This window comes from Polyodon spathula, chromosome 7, assembly GCF_017654505.1.
Source record: "Polyodon spathula isolate WHYD16114869_AA chromosome 7, ASM1765450v1, whole genome shotgun sequence".
NCBI lineage: Eukaryota > Metazoa > Chordata > Actinopteri > Acipenseriformes > Polyodontidae > Polyodon > Polyodon spathula.
The window spans coordinates 41,290,105-41,317,140 of record NC_054540.1 but is presented as its reverse complement, the minus strand read 5'-3'; the positions used below and the strand labels follow the sequence as shown (position 1 = coordinate 41,317,140).

General features: G+C 39.9%; 1 protein-coding gene across 6 annotated transcripts in view; it reads right to left on the bottom strand.

Moving 5' to 3' along the window:
- The window catches only part of LOC121318624 (WD repeat-containing protein 44-like), a 121,502-nt gene that overhangs the window by 54,761 nt on the left and 39,705 nt on the right, over positions 1-27,036 (bottom strand). For 4 of the 6 annotated variants that reach the window (XM_041255498.1, XM_041255495.1, XM_041255496.1 and 1 more), the window contains exon 2: positions 8,299-8,332. The exons of 1 other annotated variant lie outside the window; for it this stretch is intronic. Coding sequence is in view for 3 of the 5 variants with exons in the window: in XM_041255495.1 (XP_041111429.1) it covers positions 8,299-8,332 (34 nt within the window). In the remaining 2 variants the exon portion in view is untranslated. Of the gene's footprint in view, positions 1-8,298; positions 8,333-11,510; positions 11,643-27,036 lie in introns of all 6 variants that reach the window. One more of the 6 variants, XM_041255499.1, reaches the window with a different exon arrangement.

The following is a 27,036-nucleotide window of genomic DNA, read 5'->3' as shown; positions in this document are numbered from 1 at the left end:
CATTAAACCCGGAACAGCACTGCACCATTGTCACTCTATAAACTGTATCACCCACCACGAGCACTACAGCGTGCACCCAGGACTGGTGACCGTGCTTGTATAGTGTGGGAGAGATACCTGTATTTATTGTTTAGGGCTACAAACCCCTGTTACTTCTCCTCCGTGTTTTACGAATCGTTGTGTATAACCGGAGTTTATTATTTGGTCGCCAGACCAGGACTACAAAAATAAAATACACTTTTCCATACCGGATTACAAATCTGTCTGTTTCATTTCTGCACTACATCACCTCTGCATAATCAGCAGTCACTCTGCCACAGGCAGCTGTTGATGTATTGCTCCAGTTTTTAATATAGCATGTTTTAAATTCTTACATATTGGTGGAAGAAAGCACAGGGTGAGCACTTTGCCAATTTAATTAATACATGCATTGAATGTCTACAGTACGAGAATCATGTACAATTGTGTAAACTGCATTGTTCTCCTACTGTCGACATAAAACAAAGTAATTTAAGAAAAGATATAATATATTTTACTATCTTTCTGAGTCTTGTCCAGTTCAGCTTGGATTTTGGTGTCTGACCAAATTTCTGTCAGACCTTCAGTTTCTCCCATTGTCCAGATTTCCACAGAGGAAACTGAGGCGTTTTATTTATTCTTCAATTCACTGATGTCGTAGCAACTCTGAAGCAGTTAAAATCACAGTATAATACAATAATAGTTTAAAAAATAAACATCAGGCAAATTTATTGCAGATCATAACAACTTATTTTCTTTACATTGTCATCTAGTCAATATTTTAAATGTACAAAAAGCAAGACTTAAAAATAGATCAGCTATTACCATTTAAGCATGGTATACACATTAACATAATGATTAAAAAAATAATCCATGAGGATTGTTTATTTTATTTTTGAATGGCACCAACACAACCTGATACATTACTCTGATATTAACTTGCATAGCACACTGATGCAGTTTTGTACTGTTTCCAACCAGGACAATAAATTATGGCTGACAATGTGACAATCCCCAGTTTTCACAGGATGTCTGGTAACCCCAATGTAGTTCCCAAAACACATTTTTAGTTTTTTGCTCAACTTGTTTCCTCACAATAGGAATTAAACTATGCCTAAAATGTTTACTTCCGAGTCAGGTTACCTTCTATAGTTAATTTCCTATGTGCAAAAGGACAAAGTCCAGCAGTTGTTCACATTGACGTTTTGCAAGCGAACCAAGCAGACTTTGTTGTTCACAATTCACACCAAATGTATCCAACTGTATTGAGTGAGGACCAAACTCTCTAAACAGACCCAGTGTAAACACACTCTTTGATTCATTTTTGTTTGACATTAACAAACCTGCCAAGAGTACAGGGACAGCCTTAACACTGGGGAGTGATATATCCAGATAAACAGGGACAGGCTTGGCACTGGGGACAGATATATCCAGATAAACAGGGACAGCCTTAACACTGGGGAGAGATATATCCAGATAAACAGGGGCAGTCTTGGCACTGGGGCAGATATATCCAGATAAACAGGGACAGGCTTGGCAATGGGGACAGATATATAAGAACATAAGAACATAAGAAAGTTTACAAACGAGAGGAGGCCATTCGGCCCATCTTGCTCGTTTGGTTGTTAGTAGCTTATTGATCCCAAAATCTCATCAAGCAGCTTCTTGAAGGATCCCAGGGTGTCAGCTTCAACAACATTACTGGGGAGTTGATTCCAGACCCTCACAATTCTCTGTGTAAAAAAGTGTCTCCTATTTTCTGTTCTGAATGCCCCTTTTTCTAAACTCCATTTGTGACCCCTGGTCCTTGTTTCTTTTTTCAGGCTGAAAAAGTCCCTTGCGTCGACACTGTCAATACCTTTTAGAATTTTGAATGCTTGAATTAGGTCGCCACGTAGTCTTCTTTGTTCAAGACTGAACCAGATTCAATTCTTTTAGCCTGTCTGCATATGACATGCCTTTTAAGCCCGGAATAATTCTGGTCGCTCTTCTTTGCACTCTTTCTAGAGCAGCAATATCTTTTTTATAGCGAGGTGACCAGAACTGCACACAATATTCAAGATGAGGTCTTACAAGTGCATTGTACAGTTTTAACATTACTTCCCTTGATTTAAATTCAACACTTTTCACAATGTATCCGAGTATCTTGTTAGCCTTTTTTATAGCTTCCCCACATTGTCTAGATGAAGACATTTCTGAGTCAACAAAAACTCCTAGGTCTTTTTCATAGATTCCTTCTCCAATTTCAGTATCTCCCATATGATATTTATAATGTACATTTTTATTTCCTGCGTGCAGTACCTTACACTTTTCTCTATTAAATGTCATTTGCCATGTATCTGCCCAGTTCTGAATCTTGTCTAGATCATTTTGAATGACCTTTGCTGCTGCAACAGTGTTTGCCACTCCTCCTACTTTTGTGTCGTCTGCAAATTTAACAAGTTTGCTTACTATACCAGAATCTAAATCATTAATGTAGATTAGGAATAGCAGAGGACCTAATACTGATCCCTGTGGTACACCGCTGGTTACCACACTCCATTCTGAGGTTTTTTCCTCTAATCAGTACTTTCTGTTTTCTACATGTTAACCACTCCCTAATCCATGTACATGTGTTTCCTTGAATCCCAACTGCGTTCAGTTTGAGAATTAATCTTTTGTGCAGGACTTTGTCAAAAGCTTTCTGGAAATCTAAATAAACCATGTCATATGCTTTGCAATTATCCATTATCGATGTTGCATCCTCAAAAAAATCAAGCAAGTTAGTTAGGCACGATCTCCCTTTCCTAAAACCATGTTGACTGTCTCCCAGGACCCTGTTACCATATAGGTAATTTTCCATTTTGGATCTTATTATAGTTTCCATAAGTTTGCATATAATAGAAGTCAGGCTTACTGGTCTGTAGTTACCTGGTTCAGTTTTGTTTCCCTTTTTGTGGATCGGTATTACGTTTGCAATTTTCCAGTCTGTCGGTACCACCCCTGTGTCAAGAGACTGCTGCATGATCTTGGTTAGCGGTTTGTAAATTACTTCTTTCATTTCTTTGAGTACTACTGGGAGGATCTCATCCGGCCCAGGGGATTTGTTTATTTTAAGAGCTCCTAGTCCCTTTAACACTTCTGCCTCAGTTATGCTAAAGTTATTTAAAACTGGATAGGAACTGGATGACATGTGGGGCATGTTGTCAGTATCTTCCTTTGTAAAAACTTGTGAAAAGTAATCATTTAACATATTTGCTATTTTTTTTTCTTCCTCTACGATTTTGCCATTTGTATCTCTTAAACATTTAATCTCCTCTTTGAATGTTCTCTTGCTGTTGTAATATTGGAAAAACATTTTGGAATTGGTTTTAGCTCCCTTAGCAATGTTCATTTCTATTTCTCTCTTGGCCTTTCTAACTTCCTTTTTGACTTGCATTTGCAGTTCTGTGTACTCTTTCTGTGTACTTTCTTTTTGGTCCTTTTTTAATGCTCTGTAAAGTGCCTTTTTTCGCTGAATATTTTTTTTAAATTGATCTATTAAACCATTTTGGCAATTTAGTTTTACATTTAGATTTGTCTACTTTAGGGATATAATTGTTTTGCGCCTCTAGTACTACATTTTTGAAGAACAACCATCCTTCTTCTGTGGGTGTTTTCTCTATTTTACTCCAATCTACTTCTGTTAGTCTCTGTTTCATGCCTTCATAGTTTGCTTTTCTAAAATTGTAAACCTTAGCTTTAGTCTTTACTTTTGGGGATTTAAAAAACACTTCAAATGAGACCATGTTGTGGTCTGAGTTTGCCAGTGGTTCTCTGACCTCTGTTTTAGTTATTCTATCTTCGTTATTTGAAAAGACTAAATCAAGGCATGCCTCCCCTCTAGTGGGTGCCTTCACAAATTGTGTTAGGAAGCAGTCATTTGTCATTTCCACCATTTCTATTTCATCCTTCGCGCTACCCACCGGGTTTTCCCATTTTATTTGGGGGAAGTTGAAATCCCCCATTAGTATGGCTTCTCCTTTGCTACACACATTTCTAATGTCATTGTATAACAGATTATTGTGCTCACCGTCTGAATCTGGCGGTCTATAGCATGCTCCTATTATTATGCCTTTTGAATTTTTGTCTGTTATTCTGACCCATATTGATTCGGTTTTATTTTCTTTGTCCAGGTTTAACACCTGGGCTTCAAGACTGTTTCTTATGTATAGCGCTACCCCTCCTCCTCGTCTGTCCTGCCTGTCTTTCCTATACAGTGTATACCCACAAATATTATATTCGTCCCCATCACTCTCAGATAACCACGTTTCTGTAACACCTATCACATCATAGTTACCTGTTAGTGCAGTAGCTTCAAGTTCTAGAATTTTGTTTCTGATACTTCTAGCATTTAGATAAATACATTTAATGGTTGTCTTACCTGAGTTGTTGTTCTTGTTTTGATGCGGTCTCCCTTCTGTTTTTTTGTTGATTTCTCCCCCCTTCCTTTCTAGTTTAAATGCTTCCGAACCTGCTCGAGGATCTTTTCTCCAAGTAGACTAGTTCCCTTGTTATTTAAATGCAGTCCATCCCGTCTATACAGATAGTCCTCGTTGTAGAAAGTGGTCCAATGATCAAGATAGGTGAAGCCTTCCCGTGTGCACCACGTCTTCAACCATTGGTTTTGATTAATTATTTCCAGCTGTCCATATGGTCCTTTGCAAGGTGCGGGTAGTATACCAGAAAATACCACAGTTTTGGTTTTCTCTTTTAATTTCCTTCCTAGCTCTCTGAATTTGTTTTGCAGGGATTTTGGTCTGTCTCTTCCAATGTTGTTTGTACCGATGTGGACGACTACTACCGGGTCGTCTCCTGTTCGTTCTAGGAGCCTGTCCACGTTTTCAGTGATGTGCTTGACCGAGGCTCCCGGAAGGCAGCACACTGTTGTAGTAAGGGGGTCCAAACTGCGAACTGAACTTGCTGTGTTTCTCAATATGGAGTCCCCAACAATCATGACCTCCCTTCTTTTTACTGTCTTGTCACCACTGTCAATAGGGTCCTGGATGTTGTTCCTTTCATTCTCTTGTTGTTGGTTCTGCTCATCAAAATTCTGAAGTGACTCAAATTTGTTGGTTGTTTTGATTTCTGGTGGTTGTTTTGACGAAGTTTCTTTTTTTCCCTGCTTCTGCCTACCTGAACCCAGCTGTTCTGACCTTCTATCTCCCTGGTGGCTTTCAGTCTGTTAGGGGTGATGCAGACTTCCATGAATTGTGGGTGTGCCAGTTCCTCAAGATCCTGTTGCTGTCTCACTTCCTCCAGCTCCATTTCTAGCATGCTTACTAGTTTATGCAAATCCTGGATCGTGCGGCACTTTACGCACACTTGGTTTAGCTCCGCTGGGTTTTCTCGGATTTCCCACATCAAGCAGGTGTCACAGATTACTGGCTTGAAGACCATGTTGAGGGTTTTTTTTTTTTTGAAGTTTGGTTTCTTCTGCAGCCGTCAGCCTGCTTTCAAACTGCTTCGAAACTGCTCTGTACTTTTCCACGCTGTACTTCTCCCACTCGCTGTCGCTTCCACTCGCTGTCGCTGGGAAGACTGCCTCGTTTAACTGCGTTGTTCTGCTGTGCTGTCGGCTCCTCCCCTCGCCCGTGTCTCAAAACGACGCTGAATTTGAATCAGCTGCTCCGAGTTTCAGCTTGTTTGTTATCAGAAAAACACACGCGGCTGTGTTTCCCCAATGTCCTCTGTTTTCTGATTAAAGCAATTCAAGATGCAATTTCTCCTTTCTGCTTCGAAACTGCTCCGTACTTTTCCACGCTGTACTTCTCCCACTCGCTGTCGCTTCCACTCGCTGTCGCTGGGAAGACTGCCTCGTTTAACTGCGTTGTTCTGCTGTGCTATCGGCTCCTCCCCTCGCCCGTGTCTCAAAACGACGCTGAATTTGAATCAGCTGCTCCGAGTTTCAGCTTGTTTGTTATCAGAAAAACACACGCGGCTGTGTTTCCCCAATGTCCTCTGTTTTCTGATTAAAGCAATTCAAGATGCAATTTCTCCTTTCTGCTTCGAAACTGCTCCGTACTTTTCCGCGCTGTACTTCTCCCACTCGCTGTCGCTTCCACTCCAGTAACACATGGACAGCCTTGGCACTGGGGACAGATATATCCAGATAAACAGGGGCAGTCTTAACACTGGGGAGAGATATATCCAGATAAACAGGGGCAGTCTTGGCACTGGGGGCAGATATATCCAGATAAACAGGGACAGGCTTGGCACTGGGGACAGATATATCCACATAAACAGGGACAGCCTTGGCACTGGGGACAGATATATCCAGATAAACATGGACAGCCTTTGCACTGGGGAGAGATATATCCAGATAAACAGGGACAGTCTTGGCACTGGGGACAGATATATCCAGATAAACAGGGACAGGCTTGGTCCAGAAATGAGCGATCACAGGGCACAGACACACGTCATTCGTTTGTTGATGCTGATTTACCCTCACTAGCATTTAAAGCACATGACATCTGATTCGTTTCACAAAGCAGCAAAACTTAACTGTGTGTGAGCTCACAAATAATCAGTCTTTTTTCTCCCAGTGTATTTGTACTAATCCATGCTTTTTGGGGAAAAACCTTTTGTGAAGAAAGACTAATTTACATCTGACCGCCTTATTGCAAGAATCGGAGAAGAACTGAGGACTTTTGGCCACAATTGTACAGTACAAATCATTGAAAAAGAACCGGCCTCAGTCTAAACTGAATTATTTAACTGTCAGTGTCCAGTACCAAGAATTTCGGAAAAACAAGGAATCATTGTTGCGACATACAATCAGACTCTGAAACAGCACGGTGTGGCAATAAACATATCCATAACTACAAAACACTCATTGGAATAGTCTTTTTCCGAAACGTTTGTCACAGACAATAAAACATAGCTTGGCTGTGGTGCCATACTGTGTGCTGTACCCAGCATGGTCCAGGAATGAGTTAATCAGGATATATTTTTGGTCCAAGAATGTGTTAATCAGGGGATATATTAATAGTTAATTGTTTTAACATATATACACGTCTGGTTAAACTTTAAAACTGTGGTTACTGCAATTACACTGATTCAACACTTGTTGTTTATCATTACTTATATATATTTTATGGGTCAATGTGAGTGAAGTTCTCTGAACAGAAGAATCCAATTAAAAATGTTTTACTGCAAGTAATGCAAGTCTTATGTATAGACAGTATGATAAAGAACATAAGAACATAAGAAAGTTTACAAACGTGAGGAAGCCATTCGGCCCATCTTGCTCGTTTGGTTGTTAGTAGCTTATTGATCCCAGAATCTCATCCAGCAGCTTCTTGAAGGATCCCAGGGTGTCAGCTTCAACAACATTACTGGGGAGTTCATTCCAGACCCTCACAATTCTCTGTGTAAAAAAGTGTCTCCTATTTTCTGTTCTGAATGCCCCTTTGTCTAATCTCCATTTGTGACCCCTGGTCCTTGTTTCTTTTTTCAGGTCAAAAAAGTCCCTTGGGTCGACATTGTCAATACCTTTTAGAATTCTGAATGCTTGAATTAGGTCGCCGCGTAGTCTTCTTTGTTCAAGACTGAACAGATTCAATTATTTTAGACTGTCTGCATATGACATGCCTTTTAAGCCCGGAACAATTTCTAGAGCAGCAATATCTTTTTTATAGCGAGGTGACCAGAACTGCACACAATATTCAAGATGAGGTCTTACTAGTGCATTGTACAGTTTTAACATTACTTCCCTTGATTTAAATTCAACACTTTTCACAATGTATCCGAGCATCTTGTTAGCCTTTTTTATAGCTTCCCCACATTGTCTAGATGAAGACATTTCTGAGTCAACAAAAACTCCTAGGTCTTTTTCATAGAAGACACAATCAAACCTACAGAGCTGCACTAAGTTTACTGCACATGTAAAAACCTAACTTGTATTTGTTTGTGAACCTTCAGGTTTTGAAATATAGCCAATTTGAGCCAAGACACGAATACTGCTGAACACCTGGGGATTGCTTCACAAAATCACTTCAGGCACTTAGCAAGCTTGTAAAAATACCCCATCTGTTGTCTTCCTGTTTTCACAAAACAATATTTCAATATTTCAGCTCAGCCAGTCCATGTAGAAATTAACTGGATTCAGCATACTCTTGCCTGCTGTAGAAGTAGCTTAAAACTAGCCCCTGAACACTGGGTAGAAATAAACAGCTTTCACAGGTGCACCGGTGTTTCAACTGAAAATCAACACAAAGGCACTCAACATAGTGATTGTGAATGCTGCTATACAGTACATACCTTTACTGAGGGAAGGACCAACTTTGCCGGCGACCTATGGAACACAAAAAAGTGTAAGAAGTCATTCTGTGAAATTCACTTGTAGTTAAGTGTTACTGAACAGGCTATAGGGTTTAAAACACAGTGCATTACTTTCTTTAGCTTTCGGCTTTGTTGTACATATTAATGCAAAATCTTTTTCAACATAATTGTGATAGATTTGATATTTTTATTAACATAGCTCTGGTAATAAATAATTTTTAAATTTACTTTTTTAGATAAATTTAGGAGTGACCAATTATTATTTTTCCCCCAATTTGGAATGTCCAATTATGTTTTTCTCCTTACCACAGAGAGTCCCCACACAGCACAGACGTTCTCAGGGCATGTGAGCATATCCCGATCTCACAAGCTTAAAGTCAGAATCGCTTTTACACCGAGCAAGCCAGAGCAGAGGTGGACGGGCTACCAATGCTAGATAACAGAGACCAGCCCTGCTTTTTATCCACTCTTAATGTGATCAGCGTCTGGCCAGTAGGGTTCGCTGTTGCACGATGAGAAGCAATCGCTACCGGTTTTCCATCTCCCACCAGGGGAGCATCAGAGCCAATGTGATGCCCCCTTTGGAGTCCACAGCAAAATTCGACCTCGTAGCACAGTCTGGAAGCGAACTGGCGCCGTCCAAGCTGTGTGACTCATCCTGCACTCCCAGTGGCAGTGCTTTAACTGGATGAGCCACTCAAGGACCCAATAAATCTGTTTTGACTAGTTATTACGTCGGTTATACTTTGCGTCTTCCAGTCAAAATGTCTCCGAATTCATAACATTGGCTGCTAAAATCAACCTGTTCAATCAGAGACATATTATTGTTTTTTGACTCCTCTCCCAAAGTTCACCATTTTGATTGGTTCATCTGTCCTACCTGCTCTCTCTGGCATAGGTTCAGAGGTATAGGAACAGGTTTAGAAACAGGTTTATGAAACTGAGCACAGCTTAAATCTCTCTAGCCTGATTGATCTGTGGGGGAGCAGTTACATTAGGTGCACTGTGCTGACTACACACCTCAACTCTCTGAGACTATAGCTTAGTTTAGTGTATGCAGTGCAAACTGAATATCCAGCCAAGGGTACTGTAGATGCAAGTCTTTTTTTCCCCTCAGATCAGAATTACTGTGAAAATTTTGAAAAAGAAACCCAACTGAATAGCAATAAGTACAATACTGCTAGAGTAAAATTATGATTTGCAATAAAGTTGGCATTGTGCCCTCTGTTAATCTTTGTGCCGCTGCTGCCATTGTGGTAGAGTGGTGAGGTAGAGGACTGACATACTGAACACTCAACTCATGATTTGTGCAGGACCACTTGCCATTGTTCCTTGATGAATTTTAACACATTTCGATTTATTTGTTTATTTATTTATTTATTGCACTTACATAGTGCTTTATATACAAAAGTATCTCAAAGCACTGTACAGTACATAGCAGAAAAAAAGAACAAACCACAATACATTTGTACATTTAATTTTTTTAACATTTGTGCAAGTAATATTTTTACAGGAGATGCTAGTTTTCAGGTATACAGTGTCCAGACCCCTGTGCCTATTTATAATTGAAGATATAGTATACTGTGCTATGGAGATATTCAAAATAAATCTTCCCAGTAACTGCCCGGCACTGTCCCACATGGGCCTTGTCAATTACATATGAGATTCAGATTGACTCCAGCATTGTCTGCAGCCCCTCTAAGCCATACTATTCCACATCCCCAAAAACACTGTATCCATCAGAGTCTGAAAAAACATCTGTTCAGTAAGAATAACTCACCATACACTGCCAGAAGGCCTAGGCCTAAAGTTAATGAAATAAATAAGTGAAAGACTACCACTACTGGCAAGGCTTGTTTGCGTCAGGGAGAGACTCACACACAAGCAGCTGCAGTTTAAGTGCTATTGCACTCTTCTTTTTTTTTTACTTAGTAGTTGCCAATTGTTTTTGGTTTTTTTTTTCTTCCCAATTTAGAATAGCCACTTATTTTTAGGCTCAGCTCACCGCTACCACCCATGCGCTGAACAGCGAACACGAACACACGCTGTCCTCCAAGGGCCCCCAGCCAGACTACAGGGGGTCACTGGTGCGAGGTGAGCCGAGGACACCCTGACCAACCTAAGCCCTCCCCCCACTAGATTTGCTAGATTCGCCACTCGGGAGCCCCCTGTTGCACACTTTTAAGAAGAAAACTAACAAACAAAAACACACTAACAAACAAAAAAAGAGGCACAAGGGGCAAAATAAAAGGTTTAGACAAAACACAATACAGCACAGCGCACATCTCAAACACCTTCATCAGCCTTAACAATAACACCACTTATTTTTCCCTTTTTATTCTATTATGCTCCCAGCTATATTCCCACGTGTGTTCTGACATGGAGGAATTTAACATCCTCCCTGCCAACCCAATATTGCCCCCACACACACTGACACCAACCATTTTTGTCCGAGTATGATTGTCACAAAAAAGAAGATTTTAGATTGCAATGTCAAGTAACACTGCTTTTAAGGCTGCAATGAAGGGTACATTTTGACCTTTGAAGGTCTGTAACACATATTACCAAAGGAAGGTTCAAACCTTCGATAGTACAATTTGCATAATTTACTGGTGACGTCACCATAGCTACTTGTTTATATTTGATTGACTATGGTATTATCTTACAGGTAGTCCATAAAAATTGAATAAAACATTAATATCTAGTTTAAAAATACATTATATAGAACAGTAATCATGTTTTTATAATTTAAATAAAAATACATGTTTATCTACATGTAATTGATGCTGGTTGCGATACATACAGTAACAGGGGTGGACAAATCGGTAGTCCACGTAACCGGGACTACCAAATTTTGGTTTTGGGACTACTTAACTAAGGTTCTAAAGCCGGCTACCGGCCGGATCTGATCTGTTTTTTTTTAGCAGTAAGTATAAACTGCAGCGCAGCATTGTAGTATAAAGACCCTCCCATATCCACTGAGCAAATCAGATAAAGCATTTGTCACGACGGGGCCAATCACAACACAGTTTCACTTTTTGAAGGCTGCGAGAGACATGCAGACTTCAGAAAAGCAAAAGATTCAGGAAAGCTCTGCTAAAAACACAGCACGACTTGGTAAGAAAATCTATCAGTGTGGGAGAAGAGAAGAAACAAAACATTTACACAAAACAAATTATCTAAAAACCCACCAATAAATTGTACAAAATGAAGAGCCTGTTGCGATACGGTTTTAAAAGAGGAACAGACAACAGTTTCATGCACATTTCCGGTGCACTGGAAAAATACCTTCAGTTGGTTAGATACAGAGGAAGTCCCTGCTGCTGAAAAAGAAAAACAGCGACAGTGATGGAGTAAATGCTATGAATCAAAGCCAGAGAATGTTTTATGTTGTGTGTACAGAGTACCTGGAGTCAGCAGATAAAACCAACCAGTTATTTGCAATTACTTCTAACTTTCAAATTGAAACCGCCAGAAAGCACAATGACAGCAGATGACACAAGGAGTGTACAGAACGTGAACAGTCATTAGGAACTGTAATAAGACATGCTGATTTGCAGGGATATTCTGGTTATGGCAGAAAATCAATGTACATAGCTGATGTGTCTCTAACACTGCCTAGTTATGTGCAAAGAAAACCAAGCCCCTCACTGATTACGAGCTTATTTGCACTGTTCAGAAATAACGTATATAAAGTTGATTCAGGAAGTCATTGTCAAGAAAAGGTGGTATGTGATTTGTAGAATGCATTGCACAATAAATGCAGAGTGATTTAACAGAAGAGGTAAATAAGTTTTTTTTTTATTTATATAGCACCTTTCACAACAAGTGTTTCAAAGTGCTTAACAATACAAGAAAAAACAACAAAAATACAGAATAAAAACACAATTTTTACAGTAAAATTGGTAATATTAATAAAAAGTAAGCAACAACTTGGTTTAAAAATAGAAATAGAGTGAACAAGTTTAAAATAATAATAGATTGATACATAAAATCTGGATTCAAAACCTAATCTTAAATGAGTTTTTAACCAGCTTAAAAACATTAAGTGACTCTGCTTCTCCGATGTTGGATGGCAATCTAGAAGTTTGTTTAGAGTGGACAGTGCGAATTTTGACCTGGGCTCCTATATCAATGGTAGCTTGTAAGAGACTATGTAAGACACTACAATAGCTGTCAACTAACTCATCTAATGACAATGACTGAAAAAGGCCCTACAACATGTTGGGTGTAGTCTAAAGAATGTAAAAGCCTTAACAACTCCACAGACTGTGAACAAGATTCATTACACCGTGTAACAATTTTATTTTATTTTTTTTTGTTCCTGGGTAGTAAGTGTTATTTCCTAATTGCTTATGCCTCAAAAGTACAGAAAATGGCTGTTATTCCCCACAAACTTTGCTTTTGTGACCAGGACAGTGATATTTCAAAATATCACTATTTCTAGTGGGAAAACGGGCAAATGTGTGTCTTTTCATTCACATAAAGTCATAAAAAAACAACATATGAATCGAAATTAACATGTATTTATACTAAAGTAATAAAAAAATGACTTGGATTTAGAAGTGAGTAGTTTTTCGAGAGTTACAATTATACTGTAAATACAGTTTGATGTTGTGAGTACTGTGACAGATAGCAGCGAGTCCACTCCCCCCCCCCCCCCGGCTCATACAGCGTGACTTTTGGAAAAATATATACTTTGGAGGAGAAGCCTCTACCATTGATATGTTATCATCAGTACCCATCCAAGTTTTAGTTAGGCATAAATAGTTAAGATTATGGTCTACAATTAAGTCGTTCATTAAAAAAAACATTTATTTGCCAGTGGCAATGGCTGAGCCACGTTAGTGGGGATTGTTAGAACAAGCCCCTAAAGACTAACACACTGACATATAGCTACGGGAACTATTTGATAATATGACATCAGTATTATGAAATTGGCTGGTAATTTTCCCGCCCACCCCCACCTTTAATTTAAATAACTAGCTATGTGCTTTTAATGTTTTCTGCTAGTATCCTTGCACCCAATTTATTTAGGTGTAGCCCATCTTTCCTGTAATAACCAGATGCTTCCCAAAAACAATCCCAGTTGTTTATAAAACCAATACCTTCTTTTGTACAACAGTCTGCTACCACTTGTTTAGGGATCTTGTTCTGTTGCAAGTTTCATCCCCCTTGCCAATAACTAATAACAACCCTGACAAAAGTTGTGCCTCCAAAACCTTTTAATTTTGGTATTAATTTTTTTAAATGACCTGTAATACTTCAGAATTTCTATTTCTATTGTCATTCATACCAACATGTACAATAATGACAGGTTTTTTGTTATTTTCACAAACAATATTACAGATTCTCTGTTGAATGTCCTTAACTTTAACACCAGGAAGACAGGTATCGATTCTTTTTAGCATATAATGAAGTCCCTTCCCCAGTTCCTGTCTGGCTCTTTAACTACCCTTGTGACCAACTGTTTCTGTTTTTGATAATAGACGCTAACCTCCTGTAACAAGTTTGAGTGATTTCATGCAGAGTCGAAGTCATTGACTAGTATAGTTTGCCCTACTGCGTATAACACAGTCCACAGATTATTACAATAATTAAAACTACTTTCAATGAATTCTTCATTGGCACCGATTGATCGAAATGTATCAATTTGTTTTTCAAGTGAAAGGATTTTCAAGGTATGAATAGAAATGCACTTATTGCAGATAAAATTGTCCCTGAAGCACAAAATGTTAACTACCAAAAACATTTCACAGACATCACAAGCAATGGCTCGCTTGTCAATTTCCATATTAAAAGTAATATAACTAGATAACAAATAGATGTAAAAATGTCAAAGTGAATCTGTATCGAGTCGGCTTAGTGGCGCTGTAGTTTGAAGGGATTCCATACTGCACAGAACAGCCACAAAACAGCCAGTGTCCTTACTCTCCGTCCTTTATCTCTGCCGCTGGCTTGGACAGCGTTGAAGTGATAGCCAAGCTTACTCACGTAATTCAAATCAGCTGCCCAGCTGCTGAGAACGTGAGCTAGAGCGCGGTCAATCAATGCTACAATCCAGCACTTTAAATGGACAGTTGTAATAACTTCATAAAAACACAGTCCATATACAATGCAGTACTTGCCTGCCAATTGTGAAACAGCCACAAAACAGCCAGTGTCCTTAATCTCTGTCCTTTTTAAAAGGTAAACTTTTGGATTACAAAAACTGACAGAATAGCAATAAGCCTAATTTAGTGTGTTGTAACTTTGATGGGGGTTAGATCAGGTGTGGCTACTCGGCTTTGAAGTAAAATGCCTTGGACATCCAAATAAACCATGTCATATGCTTTACAATTATCCATTATCGATGTTGCATCCTCAAAAAAATCAAGCAAGTTAGACACGATCTCCCTTTCCTAAAACCATTACTTTTTTTATTTTCCTAACATATCTTCAACAAATGAAAATGCTGTAGATTTTTTTGTTGACTTTATTTTGTACTTCATTTAAAAATGATATAGCATTTAGTAATGTTCTAATCCTTTTAAAGCCTTTTCTTGAAAGTTGAAGAATTTCTATTTTTGGGAAAAAAAAAAAAAAAAAAAAACCTACACATGCTTTTTTATCCAGGCATAACATTTTATTTTCACTTGATCTATAATTTAAGCAAAAACTAAAAATGGATTTCTAATGTTTCAAGCATGTGTACTTTCTTGTAGCTATAGGGCAAAAACTGTTTCATATGATCAGTGCTCCACATAAGGGAGCGTACCGCTGTAATTCCCAACTAAAAAACAGTCATTTAAGACCTCCCAAAAATACTGGGGATCTGTTTTATAGCCATGGAAGAACAAATACGACCCCTGCTGCTTTAAGGCAATACAGAAATTAATGAGTGCATTCCTGTGGAGCAGATTTCCGAAGTTCTGTACAGATCTGCGCAGTTCACACAACAGAACGTTAGGTTATTACCATAACCCTGGTTCCCTGAAAAGAACAACAACCATTACCGAATGGGAAGAGCGGCCTCTGATCCGTCAATCACTGAGCAAATACAAAAAAGCTGCCCCATCAGGGCCCTGCTGTGAGGGGGAAGTCCCTCCCACCTCCTGCTGAAGAGGGACGTCCTCACAGTAGCATATCGCCATTTTCGAAATTGGCGATCAGCTGGGGACACGGCCTCGAAGGGTAACGGTTGTCATTCTTTTCAGGGAACCTGGGTTGTGGTAATAACTTAACGCTCCCTTTCAAGTGGAAGACAACCATTACTGAATGGGAAGCTGTACCAAAGCTGTCATGGCTCCAGATTACCGATAGTACAGCCCCATGGCGATAGCCTCTACAGCCCTCATGATGCCTAAGGGCATGCCGTCTGCAGCAACCTAGAGCCCAGGAAGGGCCTTGCTCGGTTTGCAACATCAAGGCGGTAAAAATGCACAAATGTCTAACTGTCCAGGGAGCAGTATTGCAAAGCTAATCCTATGAGGTGCCATGGATGTGAGCCCAAGAAGTTGCTTGGCCGAAATGTCCCCCAGCAAAGGGGAGTCTGTCTGTTCATATGCCAAGCGTATGGCATCTGCCATTCAGTGTGCTAGACGTTGCTTCGAAAGGGCTTGACCTCTAGAGCGGGACCTGTAGCAGACAAACAGCTGGTTGGACTGTCTCAAGGTAACAGCACAGAGCCCGGACCGGGCAAAGCGTGTGCTGTCTGCAATCCTCCTCTGACTCATGCGGGGAAGGTCTGAAAGCATCCAAAACCACTGGTTGGTTAATATGGAATGAAGAGACCACCTTTGGCAAAAAGGCTGGGTTAGTTCTTAATGTTACCCGTGAGTCATTACCAGTGAAAGCCATACATGGACAGCGCATGAAGCTCACTTACTCTTCTGGCAGACGTAATGGCTAACAAAAACACCACTTTGAGGGAAACGGGGGACAGATCTGCTGAGGCCGTGGGCTCAAATGGGGGAACAGTAAGGACCCCCAGCACCAGCCCCAGATCCCATTTAGGGACCATGGTTTTTGTCAGAGGACGGAGCCTCTGGGCCCCTTTAAGAAATTGCACTGCCAGGAAGTGTGCCCCAGAGGACACAGAGTCAATTTTATCGTGGCACACCGATATTACTGCCAAGTAGACCGTCAGAGTAGATGCAGATTTAAAGAAGGTTTGAATTGTCTCAATAGAGCAAGTAACAGGGTCGTGACCCCCAGAAATGTACCAGTTTTGGAATACCCTCCATTTATACGAATACTGAGCTCTGGTACTAGGCACCCTAGTAGACTGTAGTGTCTCTACTACTGCATCTCGCAGTCCTCGTCTGGATAGATGGCTCCGTTCAACGGCCAAACCCAGAGTTGGGAGCTGGGAGTACAGGAGTATGTGCACCACATGGTGAAGGCCAGGTGTAGGCGACCACTGTCGTGTTGTCCGTCCAGACCAGCACGTGTTTGTACACTAACTGCTGGTGAAAATGAGAGAGCACTAGGGCTACTGCTTGCATTCTTGGGCATTTATATGCGCCTACTGTCAAGGTCCATTCCACTGACCTCTTATTCCCCTCCCATTCCAGACCGCTCCCCAGCCCAGGCAACTTCCTTTGTGCAGGGGGGAGGGGAGGGAAGATCCGAGGCCCAGACAGACACCAGCCGGTGTCTATCACGGACCAGGGATACCTTGAGCCCATTCACCCATGCTTGAAGCGGGCACATTCTTAGCAGCCCTAGTGGAAGGATTCTCGAGGCGGCTGCCATCAGCCCCAACAACCTTTGAAAAGTTCTGACCTGTAGAAGAGCATCCTCCCTGAATTGGGAGAGCGTGACTTCCAACGACCGAATCCTGTCTTCCGATAGTGAGGCAAGCATGCTCACAGAGTTCAATTTGATCCCCAGGAACACTGGACTTAGACAAGTACAAAGTTGCTCTTCTGTTGATGTATGAAGAGCCCCAACTTCGTCACATGATCTATGATCTGTCTGGTGTGAGCCTCGGCACGTGCTTTGGAACATGCGCAAACTAGCCAATCGTCCAGGTAGTTCAGGATACTAATACCCCGCAGCCTGAATGGAGCCAGTGCTGTGTCCATGCACTTTGAAAATGTGCGGGGCGCCAGCGAGAGGCCAAAGGGCAGAACGCAGAATTCGTACATGGTGCCTTGAAAGGCGAAGCATAGATATTTTCTGTGCACGGGACTGATTGGGACATGGAAGTAGGCATCTTGCAGGTCGATCGATGTGAACCAGTCGCCCGGCTGGGCGGACCGGAGGATACGCTGTGCAGTCAACATGTTGAACTTCCGTTATTTCAGGAACATGTTGAGGACCCAGAAGTCCAGAATAGTAGGATGCACGATTAGTATGTTACAAAACAGTGTGCAATATCTGTATATAGGAATTTAAGGTACAGAATAAAAACAGGGTGCAAGGATTCTATACCAGTAGTGACTAAAGACTACAGAAATATAAAAGCCAAGGTAAACCCTGACTTATTTTATTATCACAAAACTTTACTGCTCCAATTAGTGGGAAATTTAAAATTACTGTACTGCTACAAAATTCTGGAAGTGATTACTGCTGACAAAAAAAAACAAAAAACATTATATATCTGTAGCACTGCATGATTGTTGTCAAGTTTAAAATTACAGATATTTAAGTGTTGATTGTTGAATGTTGAAGAAAAAAAATTGTGGTGGGTTACCGTAGTTTTCCTTTGGTAGCCCATCGGACTACCACACTTAATAGTGATTTGTCCACCCCTGCAATAAGCTTGCATTGCAGCAGCATCTTATTGCTGCAAATTAAAAGAACTGCAGCAGACTTCAGCAAAACAAAGCTTTATTTTTAATTGTTACTGCTCCAAGCAGGTTATCAGTTACGGTCACCAAATAATAATAATAATAATAATAATATGAACGTACGCTTGTCAAGTGACCCCAGAGATTGGTTGTGCCTCGATGACACATCAACAGTCGCTTGCACCATTTGCATTCAACTTTTCTTTTAGTTGTCTAGGCATTGAACAAAATAATCACAAACAGCAGAGGGGTTTGGAGAGATTTCTTTCAATACAGCTTATGCTATACAGCGCTTTGCTGTCGAGATGGCGAATGAAGAAATTAAAGGTTTGCCTCTGGATAACACGAGCTGGAGGGGGGAGTCGCGGATGGTCCTCAGTTTTGAAAATCAAAATTATTAGTGTTAGCTAGGGGTGCATCAATGAATCGATGCATTGATTACACCGTGTAACAATTTTTTTTTTTTTTTTTTGTTCCTGGGTAGTAAGTTATTTCCAAATTGCTTATGCCTCAAAAGTACAGAAAATGGCTGTTATTCCCCACAAACTTTGCTTTTGTGACCAGGACAGTGATATTTCAAAATATCACTATTTCCAATGGGAAAACAGGCAAATGTGTGTCTTTTCGTTCACATAAAGTAAAAAAAAACAACATATGAATCCAAATTAACATGTATTTATACTAAAGTAATACAAAAATGACTACAAAAGATTTAGAAGTGAGTAGTTTTTCGAGATTTACGATTATACTGTAAATACCTGTATATATATGCAAACAGATATATTAAGACACCAAGTTACTGTGTTTCTCACCCAATTTCAAATGCCTGAAATGCTACAAACAATCTCTAAGGAACTGGGTATTGGTGACGAAAGCACTACGAGCCGCATTCTGAGTAGTTCTAGTTAAAATAAATAATTTTTAAAAAGTAGTGCTGGATATTTTAAGTGCTGCAAGACTTTATTCTCTCGTACGTGACTCTTGGTCACTATTTAAGCATTATAGAAAGTCAGTACACTGCAGTATAAGTAAACAGTTTTGGAAAAAAATGCATTTCAAACCTAAGACTCAACCATAAGCACCAAGGCACTTTCAAAAGAACTCCGGGACAAAGTTATTGAAAGGCACAGATCAGGGGATGGGTGTAAAAAAATATCAAAGGCCTTGAATATCCCTTGGAGCATGGTCAAATCAATTATTAAGAAGTGGAAGGTGTATGGCACCACCAAGACCCTGCCTAGATCAGGCCATCCCTCCAAACTGGATGACCGAGCAAGGAGGAGAGAGGCTATGAAGAGGCCAATGGCAACTTTGCAAGAGCTACAAGTTTTTATGGACAAGACTGGTTAAAGTGTGCATGTGACAACAAAGTTAATGATGATACAGTAAAATATATATAGTTTTTTATATGCAAAAAACTTTTTTGCCATTTCCCCTAAAATTTTGGAATCCCCCCACAGCCCCACACTGGCTGCAGCATAGGGGGGGAAATCCCCCCAGCACACAAAAATGAAATTCAGCCCTGATGTTTCAAACATATTCTACCATAGGACTTCTTTTACACCGTCTTGTACACAAGGTATTCAGTACATATTCTACCATAGCACTTCTCTTACACTGTCTTGTAGTGACTTTTGTATACAATTTATTTATATATAAATTAGTCTTAGGTGCACTGTTTAAAAGAATGGCCAAATGTTTGTAACTGAGACATACCATAGCTCGGTGATATCATGTAGAACTTGGATTCCCTTGACAACAATTGACATCCACACAACGTGTCAGAAATACAAAACAATCGTTTATTTAAGGGAAAAAGGAGTGCACAACTAATCTAATATTACAGAAAGGAAAGGCTATTGGTTAGAGCTTTGCGTGAATAGTAATATGCAGTTCATTGATTCCATAGTCAAATGATTACAACGACCATAACATCATTAGCATACATGGTTAGTATTATTGAATATGTCTTATCACACAAAGTGTCTACTTTGCATTAGTATTTTCAATACCTGTTTCTCGTTGTAATCGATCATATAAATATGCACGAGAATGAATTCAACTTCCCATTCAAAACGGAATCCAACATTCCAGTACTTAATTTAGCAAATTAGTTTTACCATGTTAAGTTTAGGCGTGATGTACCAAATTAATAATATGTTATCAACCTCAGTTGATTATATATTCAAAATTAACTTAAATGGGGCAATGATGAAATTCTCTGCATTTACAAGGCAACTCCTTTTGAGTTGTACATTTCAAACAAACATAATACATTTCTCACACACTCTAAAACAGGAAGTTATATTCTACTTCTAGAACAGTTTCCACTTAATTTGATAGCATTTGCTTCAGTTACTTTCTCGATTTATTATTTAATATTAGACATTTTTTGAATACTCATCGATTTCCATATACAGATGTCAATCTGTGTCGATGAATACTGCAGCTTTCCAGATCCGCAGTTCCAGTGTAGACGGTATTTTGCTGTACGCATTGTATTGCTTAGGCTCGCAATACAACTAGTTCTTTTCAAATGAAGATCAGCTTGTTGATCTCCAAGGCTTGCAACATTATCTTTGTTGTTGGCAGTTTTCCCATTGGGAATAGTTCCATTGATCAGACGTAACTCAGTTCAGCCAATGCGTTGCAATTGAAAAGTTCTATAGTTTATGAAAGTGTTCTTGTGGCAATTCTTCTGTACGACTGTACGTGGAAACAAAGACCCGCTTTACTATTAATGCAGTATCCCATTTACTGATCCAGTCTCTCGTAGAACAGACGGCAGGGCCCTTCCTCAGAAGATGATTTTAGCCATTATTCAGAACACTGGTTCTTCCTTGCCTTCTGTGAATTCAAGCACGTATGCTCCCATGACTCTGCAACTTTTTTTCAGAGCAGTGTAGCATCCATTTCTTCCCTCCGAACTCCAAAACAACTCTAGCGGGAGGACACTTGGTCAGCACGCATGTCTGGGCAGCAGCAGAAGCTCGCTCACACTTTGAAAGTCAGCGGGTTTTGCAATTCTCACTTCAACCCTGTGATTGGTTAGTCTGGTTATTTTGGGCAGTGAAGTGTCTCATTGGTTGTTCTCGTACCGACGTAGCCCCTTGTTCTCCACTGGTCCACTATTTCGCCCTGTCAGCTGGATTTACTACAAGGACTGTTTCTCGTCTTAGTGTCAAGGTACTCAGAATTGTCTGGAAGTTGCCCTCAGCAAAACACTACTGGTGCCAAAATTACTCTTTCAGTGACAGGTAGAGATAAAAACACTTGTCCAGCAGTTAGTTTACAACTTTCTAAAAACATTCTTTGTCTTGGGGGAGTTTGTAACCAGACCAAAAAGACACAGAGAATGGTTTAAGATCCCCTCTGTCTATTCCAATTCTGTTATTTTCATGCACAGAATGATAGGATGACCCCCCTTCTGACGCTACACTGTCTTGTAGGTATTCAGTACGTATTCTACCACAGCACTTCTCTTACACTTTCTTGTAGGTATTCAGTACATATTCTACTGAAGCACTACAACCCCAGTGCTTTGAGAAATATACCCTGCTCCACACAGCAGTGGCGCCATATAGAGTTGCTACATATAATGATGTGGTAGGGGATCTTAAGACAACAACTTTTGATTAAGTAATATGCATTATACAAATCAAAAGATCGTCATGCAAGTGACATTTACTATGCGATTTGTAGCATTTACACAGTCAAACGGTTTCTGTTAACAGAGAAAATAAAAACTAAAAAATATATACAGTGCATGAATGAACCTGACGAACCTTCGAAGGGTTAGAACTGCCTTTGAATTCCTGGCTAGTGAATGAACCTTCAAGCACAGCCCTACTACTTATAACTCAGCAATGGAACAATTGCCTTATTAGAAAATGAGTGTTTGTATGAAGCACAGCTGTCTAGTGTTTAAGAACTCTACGTGTTAAATTTGCAGATGACACAAAAATAGGAGGAGTGGCAAATACTGTTACAGCAGCAAAGGTCATTCAAAATGATCTAGACAAGATTCAGAACTGGGCAGACACATGGCAAATGACATTTAGAGAAAAGTACTGCATGCAGGAAATAAAAATGTGCATTATAAATATCATATGGGAGATAAAGAAATTAAAGAAGGACTCTATGAAAAGGACCTAGGAGTTTTTGGACTCAGAAATGTCTTCATCTAGACAATGTGGGGAAGCTATAAAAAAGGCAAAAAAATCAAGGGAAGTAACGTTAAAATGTACAATGCATTAGTAAGGCCTCATCTTGAATATTGTGTTCAGTTCTGGTCACCTCGAATATTGCTGCTCTAGAGTGCAAAGAATTATTCCGGGTTTAAAAGGCATGTCATATGTAGACAGGCTAAAAGAATTGAATCTGTTCAGTCTTGAACAAAGAAGACTACGCGGTGACCTAATTCAAGCATTCAAAATTGTAAAAGGTATTGACAGTGTCGACCCAAGGGCCTTTTTCGACCTGAAAAAAGAAACAAGGACCAGGGGTCACAAATGGATATTAGACAAAGGGGCATTCAGAACAGAAAATTGGAGACACTTTTTTACACAGAGAATCGTGAAGGTCTGGAATGAACTCCCCAGTAATGTTGTTGAAGCTGACACCCTGGGATCCTTCAAGAAGCTGCTTGATGAGATTCTGGGATCAATAAGCTACTAAGAACCAAACGAGCAAGATGGGCCGAATGGCCTCCTCTCGTTTGTAAAATTTCTTATGTTCTTATGTGGCAAACATAATCGCTGCTTATAGGTCCTTTAGGATTCTTGTGCAAGTTTCAATTTGTCCCTGAACTCACGATTTACTTCATGGTATTTGTGTTTCCATTTAAATTATCTGTAACAAGAATCTCTATACTTTTTTTTATGTATAGAGCTTGTGAAATGTAACAATTGTTTTGTACAATGTTAAGTATTCCCTTTGAACTGCTCTGTAGCCCTTTGAACTGCTCTGTAGCCTATATGCTAACTGAATCAACCCCATTCTGTGAGTGCAGACTCATTTCATGACAGTGTCTGCCTAATGACTTCGGAACCAGGACAGCTATGATTACAAAAGAAATGTTCAGAAGAAATAAGACAAGAAATAATGCCTCTGCCAAGTTTGTTTTTATTTTAATATCATCAATAGTGTGCATTCTGCATACAGGTTCCAATTCCATCACGTGTCAAAAATGAAAAGGCTAATTAAACTGCAATGCAATGTAGTGCACAAGAGAGGCAGTGTACAGCTCAAAAGAGAAAGAGCTGTTTAAGAAACAATCACCACGTATCTCCACTGAAATGTAAAAAAACATGTGCCTCTGTGGCAGGCCAGCAACTTGAATATCCATTCCACAGTTTGCCACCTAAAAACCTTTACACCTGCACTTATCATTAGAGCTAACATTTGTTCTATGCTGTCAAAAAAGCATACTGCATAAGACTGGGGGTGGATAAAAGTAGTTAGTAGCAACAGAAACACTATTCTATACAGTAGGCTATATGGATGTTATTTGACTTATCAGTCCAATTAATGCTTTACAATGTGTGATCATGTATTATTCTTACTTTACAACAAGGGCCAGATTTAAGGGGGGGGCAACAGAGACATTTGTCCAGGGCCTTGAGCTACCGAGGGGTCCCGCAACCCAGGTTAAAATAAATACATAAATAAAAATTGTTATTTTACAGTTCAAAATCGAATCCACTTGCCCAGTGATCTTGCTATCTAAACACTTGCATCTCTACTGGTTCACGTGCACACTGGAGAACAGCAAGAGAGACAGAGAGAGAGACCAAGACTGACAGAAAAAAATGGAAAAACTAGCAGTGCAGCAAAACAAAAAAACTAAAGGAAAAGCAAGCTAGTAAAAAATGCTAGCTGGAAATTCAGAGACTATCATATTTCGGTTTTAAATCCTATAAAAATGAAGTAACGACAAGAACAAATTAACCTGAACAATTGGTCAACATGAGTTTTGGCAGCACTACTGTTCCAAATAACAGGCCTGAAGAATTAGACAGTAGTACAGTAGAAGGAGTCGGACCCAGTCTGCCCACACAGACAATTAACGAGCAAGGTAACTTCAATCTTCCTTTCGCTTTAACCCACAGACTTGTGGAAGAACATTCTGGAGAGGTTCGACAAAACTAGTAAATCCATTCAAGTAGAAAACATCGACGTGTAAGTGGTAGTTGAATTATTTGAATCTCTGAAAACATTTTTGCATGAGATTCTGATCATTTTGAAGATTTTGAAAACCGTGCAATGGAAACTGCAGTGCTGAATAAATAATGAGGCGAAGAGCGACAGCAGAGACGACCACCCAGTGCTCTGCAGGATCACGATTGCCCCAGTGTACAGTGGCTTGCGAAAGTATTGACCCCCCTTGGCATTTTTCCTATTTTGTTGCCTTACAACCTGGAATTAAAATGGATTTTTGTTTGGATTTCATGTAATGGACATACACAAAATAGTCCAAATTGGTGAAGTGAAATGAAAAAAATAACTTGTTTCAAAAAATTCTAAAAAATAAATAACAGAAAAGTGGTGCGTGCATATGTATTTACCCCCTTTGCTATTAAGCCTCTAAATAAGATCTGGTGCAACCAACTACCTTCAGAAGTCACATAATTAGTTAAATAAAGTCCACCTGTGTGCAATCTAAGTATCACATGATCTGTCACATGATCTCAGTATATATACACCTGTTCTGAAAGGCCCCAGAGTCTGCAACACCACTAAGCAAGGGGCACCACCAAGCAAGCGGCACCATGAAGACCAAGGAGCTCTCCAAACAGGTCAGGGACAAAGTTGTGGAGAAGTACAAAACAGGGTTGGGTTATAAAAAAATATCCGAAACTTTGAACGTCCCACAGAGCACCATTAAAGCCATTATTAAAAAATGGAAAGAATATGGCACCACAACAAACCTGGCAACAGAGGGCTGCCCACTAAAACTCACGGACCAGGCAAGGAGGGCATTAATCAGAGAGGCAACAAAGAGACCAAAGATAACCCTGAAGGAGCTGCAAAGCTCCACAGCAGAGATTGGAGTATCTGTCCATAGGACCACTTTAAGCCGTACACTCCACAGAGCTGGGCTTTACGGAAGAGTGGCCAGAAAAAAGCCATTGCTTAAAGAAAAAAATAAGCAAACACGTTTGGTGTTCGCCAAAAGGTATGTGGGAGACTCCCCAAACATATGGAAGAAGGTACTCTGGTCAGATGAGACTAAAATTGAGCTTTTTGGCCATCAAGGAAAACGCTATGTCTGGCGCAAACCCAACACCTCTCATCACCCCGAGAACACCGTCCCCACAGTGAAGCATGGTGGTGGCAGCATCATGCTGTGGGGATGTTTTTCATCGGCAGGGACTGGGAAACTGGTCAGAATTGAAGTAATGATGGATGGCGCTAAATACAGGGAAATTCTTGAGGGAAACCTGTTTCAGTCTTCCAGAGATTTGAGACTGGGACGGAGGTTCACCTTCCAGCAGGACAATGACCCTAAGCATACTGCTAAAGCAACACTCGAGTGGTTTAAGGGGAAACATTTAAATGTCTTGGAATGGCCTAGTCAAAGCCCAGACCTCAATCCAATTGAGAATCTGTGGTATGACTTAAAGATTGCTGTACACCAGCGGAACCCATCCAACTTGAAGGAGCTGGAGCAGTTTTGCCTTGAAGAATGGACAAAAATCCCAGTGGCTAGATGTGCCAAGCTTATAGATACATACCTCAAGAGACCTGCAGCTGTAATTGCTACAAAAGGTGGCTCTACAAAGTATTGACTTTGGGGAGGTGAATACTTATGCACACTCAAGTTTTCTGTTTTTTTGTCTTATTCTTTGTTTGTTTCACAATAAAAAATATTTTGCATCTTCCAAGTGGTAGGCATGTTGTGTAAATCAAATGATACAAACCCCCAGAAAATCCATTTTAATTCCAGGTTGTAAGGCAACAAAATAGGAAAAATGCCAAGGGGGGTCAATACTTTCGCAAGCCACTGTAACTAGTGTAAAAAGCCCCAGTCTAAAAAGTTTTACTACAGGGCTGACAGATTTCGTGTCCATACTTTCCTAAAGATTCTGGATACTCTTTCAACAGATTGCTTGCACTGATGTTTGTTTGGCTTCCTTACCGACTTTCAGAACATGTCCGAATGACATCAAAAACAAAGCTTCTACATTGTGCAAACCTATCCTTTAGATCTGGATGACTCTCTCACATCAGAAATGCTCTAGTTTACTAAATTTGTTTCTGGCAAGGACAAGAGAACAGCGTTTGACCACCTACAACTTATCCTGAATTCTCAAGTGATATCCACATTTCGGAATGTCACCAAATGCTCTGCGCATTTACCTATCCATGAACTAACTCGCGTGCATGGGACTCATTAAGAATTAACTGAGATCCACCATGAACCAGGATTGCCTAAACAGCCTTCCTATAATTTCCACGGAATGTGATATACTCAGAAAACTGGATTTTACTTACATTATATTAGACTTTTGCACAGCTGAAATCAATTAACTAGGTAACTGTATGATTTAACACTGGAACCGGCAAGATTTCGGACTACATACAACTGCCGCACCCGGAAAATGTGCAGCTCCATTTTAAAACGGCTTCAATATGAAAATGAAAAACACACAATCGTAAACAACTTAATATTTTTGTTTATCAACATAATACATAACATTTTTCAGACACTGTATTTACATTGAAAATGTAACTTATTTTTTCAAAAAGAGCACACATATATATATATTTATATATAACATGAAAAAATGCAATAAAATAAACTTTACACAATAAACTTCTGTGTAAACAGGTGTATAAAGCTGTATGCACATATTAAATTCCATCCATCCATCCATTATCATTAACCGCCTAATCCTTTACAGCAAGGCTTCTCAAACTCAGTCCTGGCGACTCCTTG